At 49.9% G+C, this 21,511-nt stretch overlaps 1 protein-coding gene across 3 annotated transcripts in view; it reads left to right on the forward strand.

Annotated features, from left to right (window-relative positions):
* LOC118001898 (SPARC-related modular calcium-binding protein 2) overlaps nt 1-21,511 on the forward strand; it is a 157,065-nt gene that overhangs the window by 42,912 nt on the left and 92,642 nt on the right. For all 3 annotated transcript variants that reach the window (XM_034992075.1, XM_034992073.1, XM_034992074.1), the window contains exons 2-3: nt 8,429-8,600; nt 21,019-21,125. In XM_034992075.1, coding sequence (XP_034847966.1) covers nt 8,429-8,600; nt 21,019-21,125 — 279 coding nt within the window. The remainder of the gene's footprint in view (nt 1-8,428; nt 8,601-21,018; nt 21,126-21,511) is intronic.

Below are 21,511 nucleotides of genomic sequence, written 5' to 3' on the forward strand. Positions count from 1 at the left end.
TGGTGTGGGGACGGTGTTGTATGAAGCATGCAGATTAGAGCAGAGAGCTGGTTCTTCCTGTGTTGGCACCTGGGGGAGGGCAATACAGACACTCCAGCGAGAGGTGTCAGATGATGGACTACAGAAGCAGCCAGCTTTTAGTGAATGTGGGGCTTCCAGAACCATTTCCACCTATCTCAGAGATTGTACTTATGCATTCAATAATGATGATAATTTTGGATGGTGGTATGACTGCATTAGAGGTTTCAGATGCTACATTTCAAAGAACTGTGAAGAGAATTCCCTTGGAAGGATCTCATGCCTTGGCTATCTCGTAACATAAACCAAGACTGTTAAAAAATGTGAAGAATCTGATTTAATGTGTAAACCAAGGTGAGAGGGGGAATAAGCTGTTTTCCACTTCTGATGATGCCAGACACAAGCCAGCACTGAATGCCCTTCAAGACGGAAGAAGATGAAAACTAGAGAGGGGGACGGGAAGGCAGCCCCTCTTCCATGCATCCCCCCCGAGGCTTCTTTTAGAAAATTGGTCCTGTGTTTTGGGTGAATACTGCAGCCCTGGGGCCAGGGCCTGGAGAGAGACGACGCAGCCCTGGCGCCCTCGGGTTGAGGACACTGCCATGTGTGCTTGCGGTGGAGAGTAGTGGCCTGGGGGCGGAGTCCTTGGTGTGGTTCTTGTTGTGTCACAGACTAGTTGGGTGACCTCCTCTGGGACCCTCCGTCTCTTCATTGGTCACATGAGGTACCTGTGCGTGGTGTCCCCTGAGGGCCTTGGTCTCTTCACCTGTGTTCCCGAGAGCTCCCCACCTAGCCTCCAGACCCTGACAGCATTCCATCCACACTGGCCCCTGGATGTGAGCACAGGGCATTTGGTTCTGTTTATCACAGAGAAAGGGACTCAGACTTTTGCATCGGTTTCTTTCACCTCGGGGTATGGTATTTGTGTTGGTTGGTGGAGATGAGTATGGGAGAGATGAAGGTCTTCTCTTGTCCCCTCTTTTCCTCCAAGAAGTCCCCTCTGCATTGTTGAGCACTCACCTCCCTCAGGATTTTTGCTGTTCTGCACACAAACGGGCTGTCTCAGGAACGTCCCACTGTCCAGCTCATTCACATGGCAAATCCTTGTTAGAACCTGCTTTGTGCGCAGACTTATCAGGAAAACCCTACAGGAAGCAGACCCGTGGCAATCTTGAGCCCCGTGACCCTTGTTAGCAGGGAAGCATCCCTACTTTCAGAATCCCTTTTGTGCATTCGTCTTGTCTGAGAAAGAGTGAGATCACAAGCCCAGGGAGAAATAGGAATGCAGATGGTATCTTGGACGCCGTGTGGGTCTCGCTGGTGTTTAGATGCGGACCCAGAACTGGGCCCTGCTTGGTCTTCATTCAGAGAGCGGAGTCCCTGGCCCTGACATGAGGTATTCATTCTCTAACAATTAAAGCATGCAAACATGGTCATAAGCATCCCTGAGGCTTCCTGGCACCTCCTGTTTCTCGTGCCTGCTTCTGGGTGCCGTGGTGATCTCCCTGCGGCAGCGTGAGCTGGTTGCTTCCAGCAAGGCTTGTGTCCTGGTTCCTGATTCCTGCCTCGTGGTGCCTGCAGTGGGAATGATTTCCCTGCAGAGCACGTGGTCCCCACTGAGGTCTGGCCAGGGAACAAACGATCTGGTATCTCTGCTTCTGGATGCATTCCCCGGCTTCGCAGGTTACTCTCTAACATGTGTTTTAGTGTAATTTGTTCTAAATGCTTCGAAATGAGCAGGAGCCTCAAAAAAGGAACTCCGGCCTGAATGCCTTTGAAAATGTCATTTTATCAATGAAATGCATTTGATAGTCTAAGGAAAGCGAGGACTCCAAGAGAAAGAGCAACCATCTGTTGCTCCTTCCACTGCCTCAGAAAGCGTGGGGGCTCCCGGGGAAGTGATGAGTCACGTGGCCCCCCCCTCGGAACACGGGGGCTTGGCCATCACAGCCAGCAGCGGCCACCACCACCTGGCCGGGTGCCAGCCGTGCCGACGGTGGGCGCCTCCTGCGCGGCCACGTGACCTGCTTATCAGTCGCGGACTTCCCAGGTTCCACCCCAGGTCTGCAAATCAGGGGCTCTGCGGGGGAGGCCGGGGGTCTGTGTGGTGAGCCAGCTGCCGGTGGTGGGGAACCTCGTGTGCAGACCGGGGTGTTTAGGAAGTGGAATCTGGCAGCGGCTTAATCCCTTTTATTGTTACTTTCAGACACTTCTCATGTAAACTTTCATCCTGTCACTGGGAATGGCTCTCCAGGTAGGATGTTTGTTTTTGCTGCCCCTGAAGGGCAGAGCTGAGGTCCGAGCTTTTGTGTGCCAGGGTCCGGAGATGCCTGGGATGCCTGTCAAATAAGGCGTGTGCCGTGGAGGGTGGCGGACAGACGGCTGGACTGTCTGGTTGGAGAGCAGGCTGTTTGTTCTAACGCAGTCACGGCAGAGAGCACCGGCCGTGGCTTCCTCCTGAGCTTACGTGTCTGTCCATGGCCTCGGCTCTCTCTCATTCTTGCATCCCTGCATCAGTGTGTTCAAATACCTTCTCTTTCCCCTGCCGTCTGCCCTAGCCATTCCGGAGTGAGTCCCACAGAGTTACGATATACAAGCATTTATTGAGCACCAGCTGTCGACCAGACCCCATGTGGGGTTGCCAAGGGCACATGGATGAACCTACATCCTCTGTAGCCTGTAAAGGTGGTGTCCCGTGGGTTCCGGACTGTTGGTTGAGTGTCCACTATAATGTCCCCCACATGCCAGCCTTGTGCTGTTTCCTGAGGCTGTAGCCCGAGAAGAACATGTAAATTGTGACATACACATTTGGCATATCCCTTGATTCTTCCTGGGATTCTGGATAAGAGAGTGGCACTTGGTTGTCCCTTGAACTAATAGAGATAGCACCCAAGGTCCAGTGAGCCCTCTGTAAATGCTTTGACATGAAGGAAATCTGCTGAGACCCTCAGGTAGGGGTGTGACCCCTGAGACTGGAAATTCCCTCCACGCAGTCTTCTATAGGGAATCAGAGTCAAAGTCTGCCGTGTGCAGACAAGTCAATTCTGATACTAGGGAACAATGATGAGTGTTGACTAACGTGATTTTTTTTGTTTTTGCCAAAGATCGTTCTTGTATTAAGGTAATACCATCCACATGATTTTTTGTTAAGAAGGATTTTATGATACCCAAGTTCTCACTGAATCTCAAATTAACATGAACTGGGAAAATTAATAACCCAAGAGATTTCTTGACTTATCTCCAAGAAGTGCTAACAAAAAGCAAAAAATACAAGAATATTGAAATTAATATTGATGTGGAAGCAGGTGAGGAAAACAAACAAAAAAGAAGTGTTTGGGGAAAGGGGAAGAGATACCCAGAGCAGGCAGAACAGCACAGTGCATGCCCATCCTCAGCTGTGGGCTGGGACCAAAGCCTCACCGTGAGAAGGAGATGTCCACAGAGAGCTAGAAGAATCCATGAAACAACGGGTCAGGGGACCGAAAGCCAGCAAGGACTCTATAAGAGCACTTCACCATGCCAACGGTGAAGGCAGCACGGCAAATAAAGAGAAAAATGACAGTTTCTAGGCTCCTGCTTTCCTCACAGTGAGTCTGGACTGTCCCTGTCACTACTGACCGTAAGAAGCATCCAGAACCTTCATCCCTGAGCGTCTTCTCGAAGGTTGGGACTGCGTTTCCCCCGGAGGCTTTCAAGCCCTGAGAGCTCTGTCTTAGTTCCCCACTCAAAGTAGACAAGCCTCCTGGGGTTCAGTACTCAGAGCACTACTGCAGCCCCTGTGTCACCCCGTCCCACACCTGTTGCCCCATCTAGTGGGTCCTCCTGTCACAGGCACCCTCTCAGCATTGACCCCGAGAGAAGGGCTGACCCTTCCTCTGCTTCCTGCATGTTCCTTGAAAAACTTGCTACCTCCTCTTGACCTGGTGATCATGGGTGGTCCCAGATGACCTGGTGATCCTCTGTGGTCCCAGGTGACATGCTGATCCTCTGTGGTCCCAGATCACCTGGTGATCCTCTGTGATCCAAGCTGACATGGTGATCCTCTGTGGTCCCAGGTGACACGGTGATCCTCTGTGGTCCCAGATCACCTGGTGATCCTCTGTGGAACCAGGTGACATGGTGATCCTCTGTGGCCCCAGACAACCTGGTGATCCTCTGTGGTTCCAGGTGACATGGTGATCTTCTGTGGTCCCAAGTGACATGGTGATCCTCTGTGGGCCCAGGTGACATGGTGATCCTCTGTGGGCCCAGGTGACATGGTGATCCTCTGTGACCCCAGACAACCTGGTGATCCTCTGTGGTTCCAGGTGACATGGTGATCTTCTGTGGTCCCAAGTGACATGGTGATCCTCTGTGGGCCCAGGTGACATGGTGATCCTCTGTGGCCCCAGATGACCTGGTGATCATCCGTGGTCCCAGACTTATTGCCCCTTAAATTGTAAGCTCCACAAGGGCAGGCCCTCCTTTGGATCCCACTGTCCTGGAGACAAGAGGAGGTAGAGAGCAGTCACTCAATAATTATTTAATAAGTTCAGTTGAAGCTGGATCTGACTTGACTTGTACTTCTTCTAGCGCGTGGCGTGAGTGAGTGATTGCAAAGGTGGTCTCACTGGGAGAAGCACCCTGCAGCAAGTACCCTCTGGCTTCACTTTATCCTTTAAGTGCAGGTTGTAGACGGGTGAGATCTCTATGTTGGCATCGTCGATTTCAGTTCTCCGGTTTGCTAAAAAAGCAGGGAACTCTTTCCTGGAATCTGAGAAAGCTCAGAGCTTAAAGGGAGACATTGCTCCTTTGAACAGGCTTGCATTTGTGACCGTGCTCATTACCTGTCCCTCGGTTGCTTTCAAAATTATTCCCTCTTACATCCCAGCAGGTGTGCTCACTTCACTGATGTCCTCGCCATGTGTCTGTTCCCCCGAACCCCAGGGTGAGCCTCATCTGCCGATTAAGCAAACACACTTAGAAGCTCTACTCACTTTCCAGTGGTCTCTGATTTAGAAAGTTCTTGCTTTTGTGAATCCTACAGCTGCAGAACTACGTTAATTATTTCTTAACGCTATCTCGTAGCATAAACAGTAAAAAAAAAAAAAAGTCTTAAATCAATATCACTGTGGGAAAATCCATCCACATGCATATTTAAAGAGTGTGTTTTAACCCGTTTCTTCAATGTGTGGGTCTTGTTCTAACTTTCCCTCTGGTTTACACCCTTGCTTTTTAGTAAGCAAAATATAGACCGTGTTTTTGATCGTTTGCATCGGACCTATTTTCCCCGCAGGATTGCGCGGGCGCCCTCTGCAGCTTCCTCCCACCACTGTCCTTGCATATGGCAAACAGCACCGCTTTGTCAAGATAAAAGACACGGGGAGCCCTGGCACTCTGAGGTCTTTCTTCGTGTCACTCAATGTCTGCTTTCTTTCTAAATTTGGCAAATTACCTTTTATCTTAACTAGTTTGAAGACCCTCAACCAAGTTCTTTTAATAAACAGTGAATTCTTTAAAATAGGGCTGTTTTATTTTCCTTTAACAGGCTTTGTTGGTTGAAGAGTAGAGCCGAGTAAAAGCTCATTTTCTTCTGTGCACTGTCTGCCTTGGGACGTCACTGCTGTTCAAAGTGAGAGGGGGGAGGAGAAATGTGCGTAAAGCGTGTGTTCTCTTATTTCTGACAAAGAAAAGCTCAATTGTTAGTTCTACACTATTAAATTATGAAGAATTGTGGTCAAATTCCAAATGCCTGAATGCTAGGCCTTTTTTTTTTTTTTTTTGCAAGATGTAGATGTCTCTTTCTTTAGAGAAAATGATAATTCCAATGTCTTCCCATAAGTAATCTGCATTTCCTAACTCAGGTTAGGAGATGCAAATAGACCACCTCTTACACATCGAACTTAGTGGGATTTGGGTGACTGCACCTTTCCACTGAAACAGGGATGGGCGTGGCTTATGGGGCGGGGCTGGTCCTGAGCACCTCACAGCCTCAGGTGGGCTCCTTGCTTCACATGCGCTCTGTCTCCCATCTCTGTCTGTCTGTCTGTCTCTTTCTGTCTGTCTCTGTCTCTGTCTTTGTCTCTGCTCTGTCTGTCTCTCTGTCTCTGAATGTCTCTCTGTCTCCTCTCTCTGTTTCCCCTCTCTGTCTCTGTTTCTCTGTCTTTCTGTCTCTCTTTCTCTCTGTGTATCTCTGTCTCTGTCTTTCTGTCCATCCCTCTGTCTGTCTCTATGTCTCTCTCCTGCATGATGCTGTTTTCAGAGGAGGGCTATCAAACTCCCCAGAGCTTTGCAGGAAGAATAAGGCAAGGGGGGAAACCTCCACAAAACTGGAAGCGACATGTCAGTGGACGCACTTCCTAATTTCACTACGCTGAAGCGTCAGCATCTCCCAGGAACTGGGCGGCCCCCAGGGGCGCACCTCTGTGGCTGGAAAGTTAGAACACATTTGGGGCAAAGTGAAAAAACCAGGCCTTAAAACTCTATAGAGACAGAATTCAATCAAGCGTTTTTATGGGCTTGCTTTGCCCATTTTTAAGTAAAAGAACAACGTTTTGCACAACTGTGAGAGAGCAACGATCTGTCTTCACTTGCCTCTTGGCTAAAATAAGCACAGAGCATTTTAGCAAGTCAGCTTATTCTCAGGACACATTAGGGCATGCTGCTTGAGCTCCAGCAAGTTAGAACAGTGTGTCCCTGCCGTGGCCCCAGGCCCCACTGAGGGGAGACCCCACTGCCTCCAGCTGCCGTCACCTGTCTCCTGAATGGAGCCTTCATCCAGACGTCAGAGACATGACCACCTTCCCCAGCCCCCTCCTGGCCGGTGCACTTGGCCCTTCCCTCCCGGGACCCCAGTCAGGGGCGCGAGGCCTGGCCCGGACTCCCTGTGGGGTCCGTCCCAGCTTCAGTCCTCCTTCCCTCCGCGCTGTCTCAGGGTCAGCTTTGGGTTACTCTGTTAACAGTGCCTGCAAGGACCTGCAGAGCTTCACGGGAGAAGTATGGTACCTTTTAAGGAATGAAGTATCTTAAATTTGAGAATTTCCTGTTTTCCTTGTACTGATGAGGGAACAAGTGGATGAGGGTCCCTGAGCTTCTGAACCCCATTCCTACTTTTCCCCCAGCTTGGACTCTGAGACCGAACAGGCTTTTCTGAGCACGGCTCTCTCTACCTCCATAAATATTACTGGGACTAACGTGCCAAATAAACCTATTCAATACACACAGTACTCAGAGGGCCAAACACCACTGTGCGGTACTCGGTCATGGCCACAGTCCTCGGGCACTGGGGGGGCTCCGTCGGTGAAGCGTCTGCCTTCAGCTCAGGTCATGATCCCAGGGTTCTGGGATCGAGCCCCGCGTTGGGATCCCCGCTCAGCAGGAAGCCTGCTTCTCTCTCTGCCTCTGCCTGACGTTCACCCTGCTTGTGCTCTCTCTCTGACAAATAAATAAAATCTTTAAAAAAAAAAATAACCACAGCTCTCAGTTTCCTACTTTTCCCTTCCTTTCTTTCCTTTAATGAATTGCTAATGCTCCATAAATCAGAGAAAACACCTCGGGGCAGGGCATACATCCATCAGTGACCACAGTTGCGTGGAGATCCCATTTATCCTGTAGTACAAAGCCTTCCCAAGTGTCTTCTGAGACCCGGCTTCATGCTCACTGCTCCGCCGGTGTGTGCGGACTGGACAGGTCAGAGTGGCATTGTCCACCAAGGGGGGGGGGTGTGTGGGCAGACGGGCCCCTGGAAGACACAGCTGGCTCTGCAGTGGAGTGTCAGGGCATCAGGAGGAACCAAGGCAAGGATGGGGACCCTGGAGCAGGCGAGGGGGAGCGCGGGCAGCCATGGAGGGGCTGCTGGGCCATCTCAGGGGCTCCTTCACGTGGTCCTGTGCTCTCATGCACCTGCAGTGCTGGGTGAGGGCAGGCCCCTGACTTCTGCGTCCACTTGATGCTGGGGCAATGCATGCATGCATGGGGTGCAGTGCTGCTAGGCATGTCACGGAAACCAGCAGCTGCCCCCGGGCCCAGGCGTTGATTCAGAAGACGGTAAGCTAGTTCAAGCAAGGACGCAAGAAGGGGTTAGCCCGCCCCCAGTCCTCTCCGTGGACTCCTGACTCTCGGGAGTAACTTCCAGGGTGGCAGTAAGACACGGAGCATGCAGGAGGGGACTTGCAAGCTAATTTACAAACGGAAGGGCAAATATTGACGGTCAAACAGAATTCCTGCACATCCCACTGCAGATATTCACAGTTTTGTGCACCACTAAGTGTAGCTGGCTTGGAGAGGATCGGTTCTCGAGATCCCTGACTGCCCGGGGCTTAGATTCTTCAGGGATTCCCGCCATGGCCTCAGGCAGACTTCTGTTTTCTGCGGCTCTGCAGGACGCCTCTTGACGTTTGTCTGGCTTCTTTTTTTTTTTTTCTCCCCCAAGTTTTTGCGAGTCGATCAAGATAAAGACAAGGATTGCAGCTTGGATTGTGGGGGCTCCTCGCAGAAGCCCCTCTGCGCGTCGGACGGCAGGACCTTCCTGTCTCGCTGCGAGTTCCAGCGTGCCAAATGCAAAGACCCTCAGCTAGAAATTGCTTATCGAGGAAACTGCAGAGGTAAGCTGGGTGCCATCAGCCTGTTATTAACATGGAAGGCCATATATGTTATTTTCATCTTTGCTAATTTTTATATGTAAAAGCTCAAGGGTTTTAGGTTTGTGGGTTTTTTTTTTTTTTTTCAGAATGTATAAGGAAGAAGAGTATTCTGAGTCTCAGGAGCAGAGGCATCTTTTAAAGTTGTTTAATGCTCTTTCTTTGGGATATTTTATCAGGACATACGTTTATCTGAGTCTTCAGAAAGGATTCTCACCAGTCAGTACCGCTTCCTTCCACCCCGTCTTGTTTCTCTGCAGATGGGACGTGCATACAGCACCTGCACCGACTGTCAGTGATTTTCCTTCCCGTTGATTTTACACCTGTAATTTCTGATGATCCTGATTTAAGAATCAGATTTAGATTTAGCTAACATGCTTAGAGCAAAACATTGAAATACTTCCTATGTTAATGAAGGCTTTGACTCAACAAAGCACGCTGATGTTTCAACACAAACAGTCGCGTTCAGAAAGAGATTTACCTTCTTTTTGCTGTTACCTTAAGAAAAAAGACCACACAGAGTAAAATCGCCTTTGAGAGGAGGCTCCGCTCTGTCTCGCTGTTGGCCCAGCAATCCCACAGCAAGGCGAAACTCTGTCGGCCACGGTGGTCCGTGTCTCGGCTCCAGATTGGCCATGTTCTGAATAACCTGCTCTTCCTTCCTTCATAATATGATATATCCGAGGTGAACACGTTTGAGTCACTTCTGCACGTGACTGAGTCGGCACCTTGCCTGCTCCTGCTGACCCCCCAGGGGTGCTCTGCCGGCAGACCCAGGCTCCCCACAGCGACCAGCACCTGCGCCCACGCTGGGGCCGTGGGCTCGCCCGGGACAGGTCCATGTCCACAGGCACCACGCGTGGGTATGTGTGTGCTGCCCATAACTGATGGTCACACATTCACGAAGGCTTTCTTTCCACCATCGTGGTTGGTTCAGAGTCTAAGTATTTTAGACCCTTAGGATTTATTTATTTATTTTTTATAGATTTTTTTTTTTTTTAAAGATTTTATTTATTTATTTGAGAGAGAGAGAGCATGAGGGGGAGAGGGTCAGAGGGAGAAGCAGACTCCTCGCCGAGCAAGGAGCCTGATGCGGGACTCGATCCAGGGACTCCAGGATCATGACCTGAGCCGAAGGCAGTCACTTCACCAACTGAGCCACCCAGGCGCCCGACCCTTAGGATTTAAAGGCCACAGAGAGGCCTGAACATGAGCTGATGCGAGTGGGACGCCCTCCGGCTGGGGAAGCTGGGAAGGTCCTCTCTGTGAGGGGACAGCAGAGCACTGCACACCGAGTCCCTTTCTTATCCTGTGGTCAGATGCAGCTCCCCGAGTGGGAATCACACAGAAGGAGTGTTTCCTCCTTTTCGTTAAGGGGCCATGACCTCAGCGCTGAGGCCGAGCAGAGACACCAGGAGGGGTGGGAGACAAGGGGTTGATCTCACTATGGAGACCTGGAGTATCAGGTGTTGGAGTTTTTCCTTAGGGGGAAATGGGAAGCCAAAGGGAGCTGAGGCAGAAGAGGGACAGAGGTAAGCTGACTTGCGCTGAGACCGCGTCCCTCGCCGTACCGCGCCACCCGGCTCCTCCGTGGCTGCGCTGCGCCTTCGCCGGGTGCGCAGGCTCTGGGCTCCCCCAGGCGTCGGCCGCGACAGGCGTCCTCCTGGACCTGCTCTCAGAGGGATGCCCGAGGTGAAGGAAGCAGCTGTTGCCAGACGGGAAGCGTGGTTTTAATTCAGTTTCAGTAAGTTACTGAGTTTATGAAAATGCAGGGAACAAAGTATTTGATTCATACTTGAAATGGAGGCGCTGCGGTGGGGTGTCATACCAGAGTCCAGAGACACCGGGGATCTGATGCTGCCGCCCACCGGGCGCACAGGAAGGTGCTTCTTCCAACTCTGGCCCAAGCAGAAAACAGTGCGTTCAAAGTAAAGACCTGTAATTTTTGTTCAACAGAACCCATATGGTTCACAAATTAAATTTTACTTTTGTAGGGAAAAATAGTTTTTAAAATGTTAAAGCACAGATATGAAATATCCTTCTATAGAAAAATTCCATAAAAGTTGCGATAATTCGAATTAGCAGCCTTGGAAATTATTTAATTGAATTATATATCCTTGTGTGTACCATCCACAATAAAAGCTATCTTGGAAGGGTCACATGCAGAGGCAGCAAGCTGGATTCCTGGTGTAGCCAGGCTTGCTCTGCCTTTCTTCGTGGGATGGAAGAAAGCAGAACATACCTTTAAAAAAAGATTTTTGTAAATGAAAAATGATTTTTTTCTCCTTAAATATCCATTCCCACTTGTAGAAAACAGTAGAATATAATTTATCAAATCCCATCCACCTGAGTCTCCAGCGTTCTGAACCCTATTTTGTCCTTGTACCTGTTTTCTCGGTGGCCGTTAGGTTTCGGTAAACTATATGCTGTTTCTGATTCCTTTGGAGAAAACTTGAGTGAAAAACCTCAGATACACCTGATGGAGATACAGACACACAAGAAAACTTCATTCACTCAAGCAAACAATCGATACTCTTGAGGCAGCTTCATTCTGTGTGATTCTAAAGTTAAATCATCGCTTAGCACCAGCCTGAGATTTTCCAATAGATTCTGAAGTTACTCAGTGCAGGCGCGCCTCAGAGAACGGCGGGCTGGGCTCCCTACCACCGAGCGCAGTGAGTATCCCAATAAAACGAGGCCGATCAATGTTTTGGTATCCCAGTGCACACATGAGTTCTGTCTACACTATCCTGCAGTCTACTAAGTGTGCAAAATCATTTTGTCTAAGTAAACAACATGCATACCTTACTTACAAAGTACTTTATTTGTAAAAAATGACAACCCTTATCTGAGCTTTCAGTAATTTGTAATCACTGAGCACAGATCGCCAAACAAATACAATAATAATGAAAAGGTTTTGAAATATTGCGAGAAGCACGGAAATGTGACTCAGAGACAGGTAGTGAACAAATGCTGTTGGAAACATGGCGCTGGCTGACTTCCCGATGCTGGTCTGCCACCAGCCTTCGGTTGGCAGAGTATCTGCCTGATAAAGGGAGATGAGGTATGCCTGCACGAGTACATTTGGTAAACTAACATTCCTTGTTAAGAATGGCTCCCTGGACGCCCCACATCAGGCTCCCTGCTCAGCGGGAAGCCTGCTTCTCCCTCTCCCACCCCCACCCCCGCTTGTGTTCCCTCTCCCGCTGTGTCTCCCTCTGTCAAATAAATAAATAAAATCTTTAAAAAGAAAAAAAGAATGGCTCCCTGGATGAGCGTGAGCGGACTTCACCTGTTACATGACCGCCAGGCTCTCTCCCTGCCTTTGATTGACTTCTAGTTCCTAGGCACTCAGGGGCTCTGTAAGAACCTTCAGTTCATGATGACATCATCTAGACTGTGGATGGCCTCCTCCATGCTCTAAAATGGCCCGTGTGAGACTCTCCAGAACCCCAGATGTTCCCACCACCCGGCTCTCCTCCGACGATCTCTCACATGGGTTTCAGGAACTTGCAGTGACCAGACAGCTTGCACCTCATGAGGCAAAGTGACACAAGAGGTCTCCTGGGCCCAGAGTGCAGCTCACCCATCATGGGGGCCATGAAAACAGGACACCCAAAGCCTCCAAAACTGCACCCCCTAACACTAGAAATTTGTTTACTGTGTCCTCAACAAAGACTGAGTTAGCCCAGATATCTGGAGATGAAATGTATTTTGAAGAAGCAATATTTAAACCAAAGGACTTCTGCTCATCAGAAACCACCATTCCTGGTTTGTTCTACATTGCTTTTTAACACAGACCACCCTTGGAGTTCTCACACATTTTACTAAGAAGGATGGTGTGCCCGGACAGTTGTCTGGGGATTAAAATGATTTGTATTTTTCTGGATATGTCTCCTGAGGCAAGGGAAACAAAAGCAAAATAAACTACTGGGATTTCATCAAAATAAAAAGCTTCTATACAGTGAAGGAAACAATCAATGAAACTCAAAGGCAACCTACTGAATGGGAGAAGATACTTGCAAATGACATATCCAATAAGGGATTAGTATCCAAATATATAAAGAACTTCTGCAACTCAATACCCAAACCCCCAAATAATCCAATTAAAAATGGACAGAAGATATGAACAGACATTTCTCCAAAAAAAGACATCCAGATGGCCAACAGACACATGAACAGATGCTAAACATCAGTGATCATCAGCTAAATACAAATCAAAACCACAGTGAGATATCATCTCATGCTGGTCAGAATGGCTAAAATTAACAACACACAAAATGACAGGTGTTGCCAAGGATGTGAAAAAAGGGAAACCCTCTTGCACTGTTGGTGGGAATGCAAGCTGGTGCATCCACTCTGGAAAACAGTATGGAGATTCCTCAAAAAGTAAAAATAGAACTACCCTATGATCTAGCAATTGCAGTACTAGGTATTTACCCCCCAAAATACAAAAACACTAATTTGAAGGGATACATGCACCCCAGTGTTTATAACAGCAATGTCCACAGTAGTCAAATTATGGAAGCAGCCCCAGTGTCCATCGGCTGATGAATGGATAAAGAAGTGATATATATTTATATATATTGGAATGGAATATTACTCAGACATAAAAATGAATGAAATCTTGTCATTTGCAATGACATGGATGGATGTAGAGGGTATTACGCTAAGCAAAATAAGTCAGTCAGAGAAAGACAAATACCATATGATCTCACTCATGTGTGGAATTTAAGAAATTAGACAAATGAGCAAAGTAAAAAATGAGAGAGTCAAACCAAGAAGCAGACCTTAACTCTAGAGAACACACTGCTGGTGACCAGAGGGGAGGTGGGTTGGGGATGGGGGAAATAGCGGATGAGGATTAGGGTAACTTACCCTGATGAGCACTGAGTCATGTGCAGCATTGGTGAATCATTAGATTGTCCACCTGTAACTGCCTGTTAACGATCCTGGAATTTAAAGAAATGATTTGCAGTGGGCCTCAGCATGGAAGCAGCAGGATCACGGCTTCAGAGTGGCATCCAAGAAGAAGCTTCCATGTAAGGACTTCTCTTCCTTTCCGTTCTGTGTCTAGTTTGTGTGTCCTTATTCTAAACACATCAATCTGAGAAAAATTCGGATGCCTCGATTGTAGTTTTGCACCTCAGTTATCTGTGCTGAGACTAGAGAAGTGATTTAAGAATAAATTCAAGTATCAGATGCTCTAATCTTCAGAGAGGTTTCTAGAAGCAATCACCCAGGCTGGCATCGCTTGTGGCAACATGCTGTGGAGGTGGTGGTAACATTTGAGTTAACGTTCTTTTCTCCGCCATGTTCCTTTCGACAACCCCAATGAGCTGTTGTCTTGGAAGGCCATGAGCAAGTGCCAGGTGAAGCCTCTGCATTAGCACTCACACTGTGGGCAACTGTGCTGGGTCAGGTAGACCAAGGCCAGAGCACCTCGTCCACCCAGAGGTCCTCTGGGTGGAAGCCCGACTCAGAGCTTGGCTGTGCCCGCTGTGGGGTCCACGCTGGATTGCTTCTTGATAACGTCCTTGTTCGCTTCTTTGTGTTTGGACCCAGCCTACTTGCTCTGGCTAATTCTCCTGGGTGGGATTCTCACTCAGCTCACTGAACAAATGTCGTCCCATAAATCTGTGACACAGAAAATGTGTGAAGGGAAGTGGGTAGAACTAAAACTCACCTCACAAAAGCTGGTTCAATTAAATCAAAAGGGTAAAAATAAAAAGAATGTACAGATGCCCGTAGATTTCAAAATCATGCTTACTTGGTGCTTTAGCGAACAAGGGTAGCAAATATTAAAGTTACTTTAGAGGGACATTGTTAGCCACATGTTTATTTAAAAATAACTGGGTGGGGCGCCTGGGTGGCTCAGTCGGCTAAGCGTCTTGAGCTCAGCTCAGGTCTGGATCTCAGGGTCGTGAGATCGAGCCCTGCGTTGGGTTCTGTGCTGGGTGCGGAGCCTACATAATAAACAAAATAAAATATCAGGGCATTGTGCACCTCTGCTGTGGTGGATTCAGGGCACAGGGCGGGGGCTCTGAAGCCTCCCCTTACAGCCCTCATCTTGTGAGTGACATGAATCTGTGCCACGCGGGGGACGCCCTGAAAACGGGCTTCCAGACCACAATCCGACATTTCCTGCACAAGCACCTTCGGCCTGGGTCCTGGCTCATGGCGGGAGGTGGGCCTCTTCCGAGGATGGGCTCCTTGCACTGGCTGGCGTCTTTTGCTAGCTGCTTACCAGCCACGTCCTGACGTCCAGCAGGCAATACCCCCCGCCTGTCCAGGTGCCAACGGGGAGGAAGTGGTTCCTGGGGGTGGGAGGAGGTAAAGTGAGCCGGGGTGTGGGTGGGGCCCAGAGACAGGGATCCCGCGGCCACAGGGCAGATTAGGCTGTGACCCTCCTCTGTCCTCTGTGGGCACAAATACGGCAGATTCGACGACACAGCCAGGTCAAAAGCTTGCTTCCCTGAGTGGGAAGGAGGGAGCACAAGACCGAGTGTCCCCTTACACCACTTCACGTGATACCGATAACCACCTGGATTTTTCCTCTAAATTATTCCTGATGTTGGAATAAGCTAGTGCACAATGGTGTCAATTTGACAAATGGGAAACTGCATATTTTGAGGGCATTTTCATGGTCTGTGGGTGGAGAGTGAGAGTCCTATAGGCCTGTCTATTTTTTTTTTTAAGATTTTATTTATTTATGTGAGAGAGAATGAGAGAGAGCACATGAGAGGAAAGAGGGTCAGAGGGAGAAGCAGACTCCCTGCCGAGCAGGGAGCCCAATGCGGGACTCGATCCCGGGACTCCAGGATCATGACCTGAGCCGAAGGCAGTCGCTTCACCAACTGAGCCACCCAGGCGCCCTAGGCCTGTCTATTTTGAATATACTAGTTTGAAAACAACCATTAAAATATTTTAGTCCATAGTTAATTAAGTTGGATAAAAATATTTTATGAATTGGATATTACGATCTAACTGTTGACCTTGAATAGAAATGCAGTGGTTTATGCTGATAGATTTTTCTTAGAAATCTATGGAGTTCGTGTTTTCAGAACTTAGCGAACACATTAATACTTTTCTTTTGATCTGAGACCATTGGAGCTGTCTTTCTTTTCAACAAAATTTCTGGCATTGAATAAAAAAACAGAAAAAAAGGAAGAAGGAGAACAGTTAAATGCCAGGAGGCATTAGAACTACTTTGAGATTTCTGGAAACACAGTGATCACGGATATCTGTCAGAAAACAGCCGTCCTGGGGCCAGGACCGAAGAAAGGAGCATCGTTACAGAATGCTCCTTGTTTCCTCCCCCTAGTTTGCTGCCAGCGTCTTGTGGTCCTTGTTGTGACCACCTGAGCAAGGCTGCAGTCTCCGTGAGCCACAAAAGCCCCCACCCCCAAGTGGTCCCCTGGCGAGCTACGGTGAGCACACAGCGAGCACACGGCAAGCACGTGGCGAGCACACGGTGAGCACGTGGTGAGCCCCTGGCGAGCCCACAGCACTTGGGCCAGGACATGCAGTGTCAGCTTGGAGGCAGATTGTGTCCTAACAGGGACAGATGAGTGGTTCTTATTCATAATAACTGCTACGTTTGATGAGTTTCAGCGTCTTGTTCTTTCCCTTCGAGAGCCCTGAGTGACACATGCATGGTTTTCTCCAGATAAACCATGATCACTAGTGTAGAAGGCCGCACACGTGTCATCCCTGAAATCAGCTAGGCTTTCGAGCGGGGTTTCTGTGTGTCACCCCCCACTGGGTTGGGTGTTGCCATCTCTAAATGTCCTCTATTTTTACATTAATTTTATTAAAGGTGTGGTGTATGCCTAGCAGCAGTAAGTGCCCTGCAGCCTCTGACTCCTTGTGTCTCCTCTGCTCTCTCCCTGGTTCTCCACTGGGTGCTCAGAGTCCCGCGCTGCTGGGTTGGGCCCAGGGAGGGGAGCCGCCAGCGCCCGCACCTGCAGGCTTTCTAGCGCCCTGCAGCCCACTCCAGTGCGAGAATCACAGACCCGTGTGAGGGGTGCTGAACCGAGGCACCTGCTAGTTTCTCTCACCGACTGGCCACGGTCTGCACCAGCCTTCTCGTCTGTAAAACAGGGCGGTGGGATCAGATGAACACCAAGATTCCTCCTAACAAGCCTTGATTTACGTGTGGAGAGTCAAGAAGCCGGCTGGGAAGCTCCCTTGCCTGCCATTCCCTTAGGCTTCTGGTGGCATTGTCTTTGGGAGGCCGGAGCAACCTGGGTGTCTCCCGTGGCTTCACCAGGAGCTTTGTGAACCCACAGAAAGCGTTGGTCTCAGGGTGTGTTTGGGTTACTATAAATCAATTGTTAGCCTGCTGTTATTTTCTTCATTAAAACAGATGTTTCCATAAAAGAAGTCTATGCAGGATATAGGCGTGTGTGTGTGCATGAATATCCCTTTGGGCGTGTACACGTGCGTATCTCCGTGCCTGTGTATCCCCATGTGCACATGTGTATGTATGTATGTGTGTATCTGTGTGTACATGTGTGTGCACGCATGTGCATCTCTGTGCATGTGTACCTCATATGTACGTGTGCACGTGTATGTACATGTGCACACGTGTATCTCTGTGTGCGTGTAGCTGTGCACACGTGTATCTCTGTGCATGTGTGTACATGTGTGCACGTGAGCATGTGCACACGTGTCCGTGTACACGTGTGTCGTATGTGTACACACGTATATGCGTGTGCGCAGTGCACGTGCATGTATGTGTGCACGTGTGTGCATGTAGCCGTGCGCATGCATGTATCTCTGTGTGCGTGCACACCATGTGCACATGCCCGTGTATCTGTGCGTGTACATGTGTGCGTAGTGACTCTTCTGTCTGGTCTTTAGGCTGAGTCCTTGTCAGTGCCACCTGCCGCGTCGAAGCTATGCCTCTTCCTGCCCACAGCAGGCTTTCTGAGATAGCCATGACATCAGGTGTGTTCGAGGACTTTTTAATCATATCTGTGTTTGTCTCTTGCTGAAACCCTACACAGATCATGTCTGCCTTAACTCCTTTATGGTGTTCTAGTAAGTCTGATGTTAGGAACGTCCTTCCTTATGGACTAAAGTGGACACGACAAGAGGTACTACCGTCACTTTCACGTTCAAGCTGCAATCAGAAACACAACAGAGCTTTTCGGAATGTTACGTGAAAAAAAAAATCTTCCCTCTGCTTTAGCAATACCTACAGTCTCAGAGTGTTAGTTCCTCAGCAGAACCGGGAGAATCTCAGCACAGTGTTGGCCTGTCTGTCCTGGGAAGGTTGCACGCAGACTTGGTTAAAGGAGAGTGATGACGGTTTTGCAGGGGTCTGTTTCGATGCCTGGATGCTCATGGTTATCAATTACCGTACAGATGGTTGTCATCAGTCGTTTTCCGCATAAATGTTGTAAAACCTGTCTGAATACTTTAATATATTCTTGCAAGAGTTTGCGGTGTATCTAATTTTTTTCCTGTATGACTTGGCAAGCCCAGTTATGGACTAAAGGTTTTCCCATTATAATTTGTTTCTGTCTCTCTGCATTTAAACTGATAATAGTCATTTAAAAAGGAAACTCTGTGCCTTTCCCCTCTAGCCCTGGAGTGCTATGGTCAAGGGATGGTTCTGGCGGACATACGGCCCTGCTGTCCTCACTGCCCGGAGGAGGAGGGTGGATGGGTCACCTTGCCCATTCTGCTGGCCTTTTATCACAGCACAGCCACCTATATTAGGGAGGGAAAGAACGTTCTATTTATGCGAAGAGATTTGTAGCACAGAATCCTTAATTTTTCTCATAGTCTGGCCTTCAAAATTATGGGTGGATAAAATATTACAACCTCTGAAACACAGTGTCTGCCTTCACTGGATGCCAATACACATAAAAGGCATGTCACGCATAGGACCAGCATTTCTGTGGCCACCGCCCCAGGAGAGTGTGTCTCCTTTGTCTGGTAGCCTCTGCTCGTCCAGCTCCCCCGTTTGGAGGCCAGCCCCGTCTGTGCAGGGCCTGTGCTGGGCCGCGAGCATGCAGCAGCGAGGACAGCCTGGACCTCAGCACACAGCACCAGGCTCAAAGTCAGAACCATGTGGTGGCCATTCCAGACCGAGTCACCACCCAGAAAAACATCCAGTCTCGCCTCTCATCTCGCTGTGCTTACTACTGGGATTTCTGTAAAGAGGGCCATTTGTTTTAGCCCGAGTGGGTATACGTTAGCCGTGTCAGGGTTTAAAGTGATGTTAAGGACACAGGGGAGAGTGTCAACCACCCAGGATCACTACGGGACACGGCACCTACAGTGAACTGCTTGCTAAAAAGGTAGATCTCATGTGGAGTATTCTGACTGCAATATAACAAGTAACAAACTAAAGAGAATTGGAGATATTACTAATTTTGAGTGAAGTTCCCGGTGTTTTTGCATATTTCAATAGAATTGCCCTCGTGGGCTGCTGACCCTTCTCAATGGTGAAGACCCTGATTTAGGGTATCTAGAGTCAGGAGCGCAGGCAAGAGGTGGAGGCAGACGGCACCTTGATTTTCAAGGGACAGCTGACACAGACCCCACAGTTTTGTGCCACAGGCTTGCCTCCTGTGAGTAACGTGCCGGATGAAAGCTGAGAATTTAATCTTCCATCAGAGATGAGAGCTGCCTGTTTGAGGACTAGCTGATCAGAAGTAAGTGGAGAGTCTTTGAAGGAAGGCATCCAAGCCAGGAACAAGGTCCACGAGTTGTTTGGAAAATTTATGCTGTTTTGGCATGCTCCATGATAGCTCAAATATTAGAAGTGATTTGTAATTCCATCTGTACCCTGGTGGAGACCTTGCAAGCTGGAAGTCATATCACTTTTCCTTTTAGACAGTCAAACCACAGGTTATACTAAAAAAACGACAGAAGTCCAGCAAAGCAGTGATTTGTCCTCAGCTAAAACACAGAGTGCACTAAAACCACATGTTGCCAAGTGCTCGCTGGCCAGGCCAAACTGTAGATGAGGGCCTGAGCACTGCGCCTGGATGAAAGGCTGTTTTCTGCAGTGTGTGGAACAGCCTGCAGCCCAGGGTCCCACCGAAGCCCAGGACGAGTCTGTTCAGAGGCAGAGTCTATATTCAGCACGCGGAGGCCGCCGGAGCCGTGGCCGCGGCCCAGGGCCCTGGAGCGGGTGGCCAGATAGCATGCTGTCCGACCCAGGAGTTTCAACTACCAGCAATCAAAAGTCACCATCTAAAGATGTTGGCCAGTGGACACGTTTGAAGAAGTATCTCTCGGAGTCCAGAGGGCCTTTAAGATCTCGACAACTTGTTATTTAAATCTGGAAACACTTTAGAAAGATTGGGAAAGCCATTCTTTTCAAGTCTGAAGGCTCCGATGAGAGACCTCGAATGGCGGCCGAGGAAGGGAATGTGAGCTTGTGGAGGCGTCCTGGGGCGCGTGGCCGTGCACGGTGCACGTGGGTGCGCTCTGCTACACCCGCCGTGCTGGGGGGCTGGGGGCTCACACCTCCGCGCGTCACTGGACGGCGGGCGCTCACAGCAGGAATTACGACACCTTCTGGTCCCAGAGGTTGCACGCAGGCTGCTGCAGGCTGTGGGGATGACAGAGGGGACTCACTCCTAGGCCAGCGCGTCCCTCGCGCACACGCGTCTCTGTGTTTGGTTTGAGGGTCTGTCTCCAAACCCCCGGAGTCCAGAGAGAGGGTAGACACACTCCAGTGTGTTTAGACTCTCCCTTTTTTGTGAACTTATTGGGACCCAGGTGATCACTCCTTGAGGAGCAGGAGGAACGTGGCACTTTTTATTGAATTATGTTATAGTGATGTTCACCCAAAAGCCTGAAAATATGGGACAGAGTGGAGGGAGGGCTAAGGATGTTTGACTTTTTATCTGACTTACTGTCAGATTTTCCACTTGCAGTTTTTGGGGGGGGCAGGACCTCAGTATGGCGTTGAGACTCTGGGGCAGTGTGACAGACAGGAGGGTCACTGTCCTTTCCTGGCCCAGGCGGGCTTCAGACCTCACGGCTGAGGGCCACGGCGTTGGGTCTGGTCTTAGCAGGGCTTCTAGCCCTGGCGCACAGTGTGTCCTGGAGCTGGTGAGCTCACACACCTCCTCGGACCCACAGACGCCGGTCTGCGGCTGGCCAGACCACAGGGGGACGTCTTCACCTTCGGGCAGCAAAGTCCACCTTGTACGGGATAAGCAGGGCGGCCATCTCTGAGCCTCAGTGTCTGCTCCTTAAGAGCAGAGAGCACCCCGCCCTTCTTACTGTGCAGGCCTGTGGTCCTTCCTTGGGGGACCCTCTGCCCTGCCCCCCCACCGGCTGCGGTGACTCACGCATCTGCATCTCCCAGTTCTGTGACACCCCTGCCCTTCTGCTTGGCTCCTTCCTGCAGATGTGTCCAGGTGTGTGGCCGAGAGGAAGTACACCCAGGAGCAGGCCCGCAAGGAGTTGCAGCAGGTGTTCATCCCGGAATGCAACGAAGACGGCACCTACAGCCAGGTGACCAGCTCGCCCTGCAGCTTCTGCACCTGAGCAGCGGGGGCGGGGGCTGCGGGAAGGAGGGCCCGGGGCTCCAGGGGGACAACTCACTGCCCATGTTGGAAGTGAGTGACTGACAGGGCTGACTTTCACGGACAGTTGTGCGAGCCAATTCACTTACGCCTTTCTGGGCGCAGGTGTCTCTGTTGGGGCCACGCTGTCCACCTGTGTCACTCACTGCGTACTGGTCTGGCACGGCTCCCTCCGTGAGGCGGGTCAGCCCCTGTGCACCCAGCTCACCTCTGAGGATCCAGGCTCAGTTTAATTCTGAGGGTGGAGCCCGTGCTGGAAGGATGCCGGGGACACCCTGGGGGCGGAGGGATGCCTGAGAGACCCTGGGGTGGGGC

The sequence above is a fragment of the Mirounga leonina genome, unplaced genomic scaffold (assembly GCF_011800145.1).
Source record: "Mirounga leonina isolate KUSES-001 unplaced genomic scaffold, KU_Mleo_1.0 Mir_55, whole genome shotgun sequence".
Taxonomy (NCBI): domain Eukaryota; kingdom Metazoa; phylum Chordata; class Mammalia; order Carnivora; family Phocidae; genus Mirounga; species Mirounga leonina.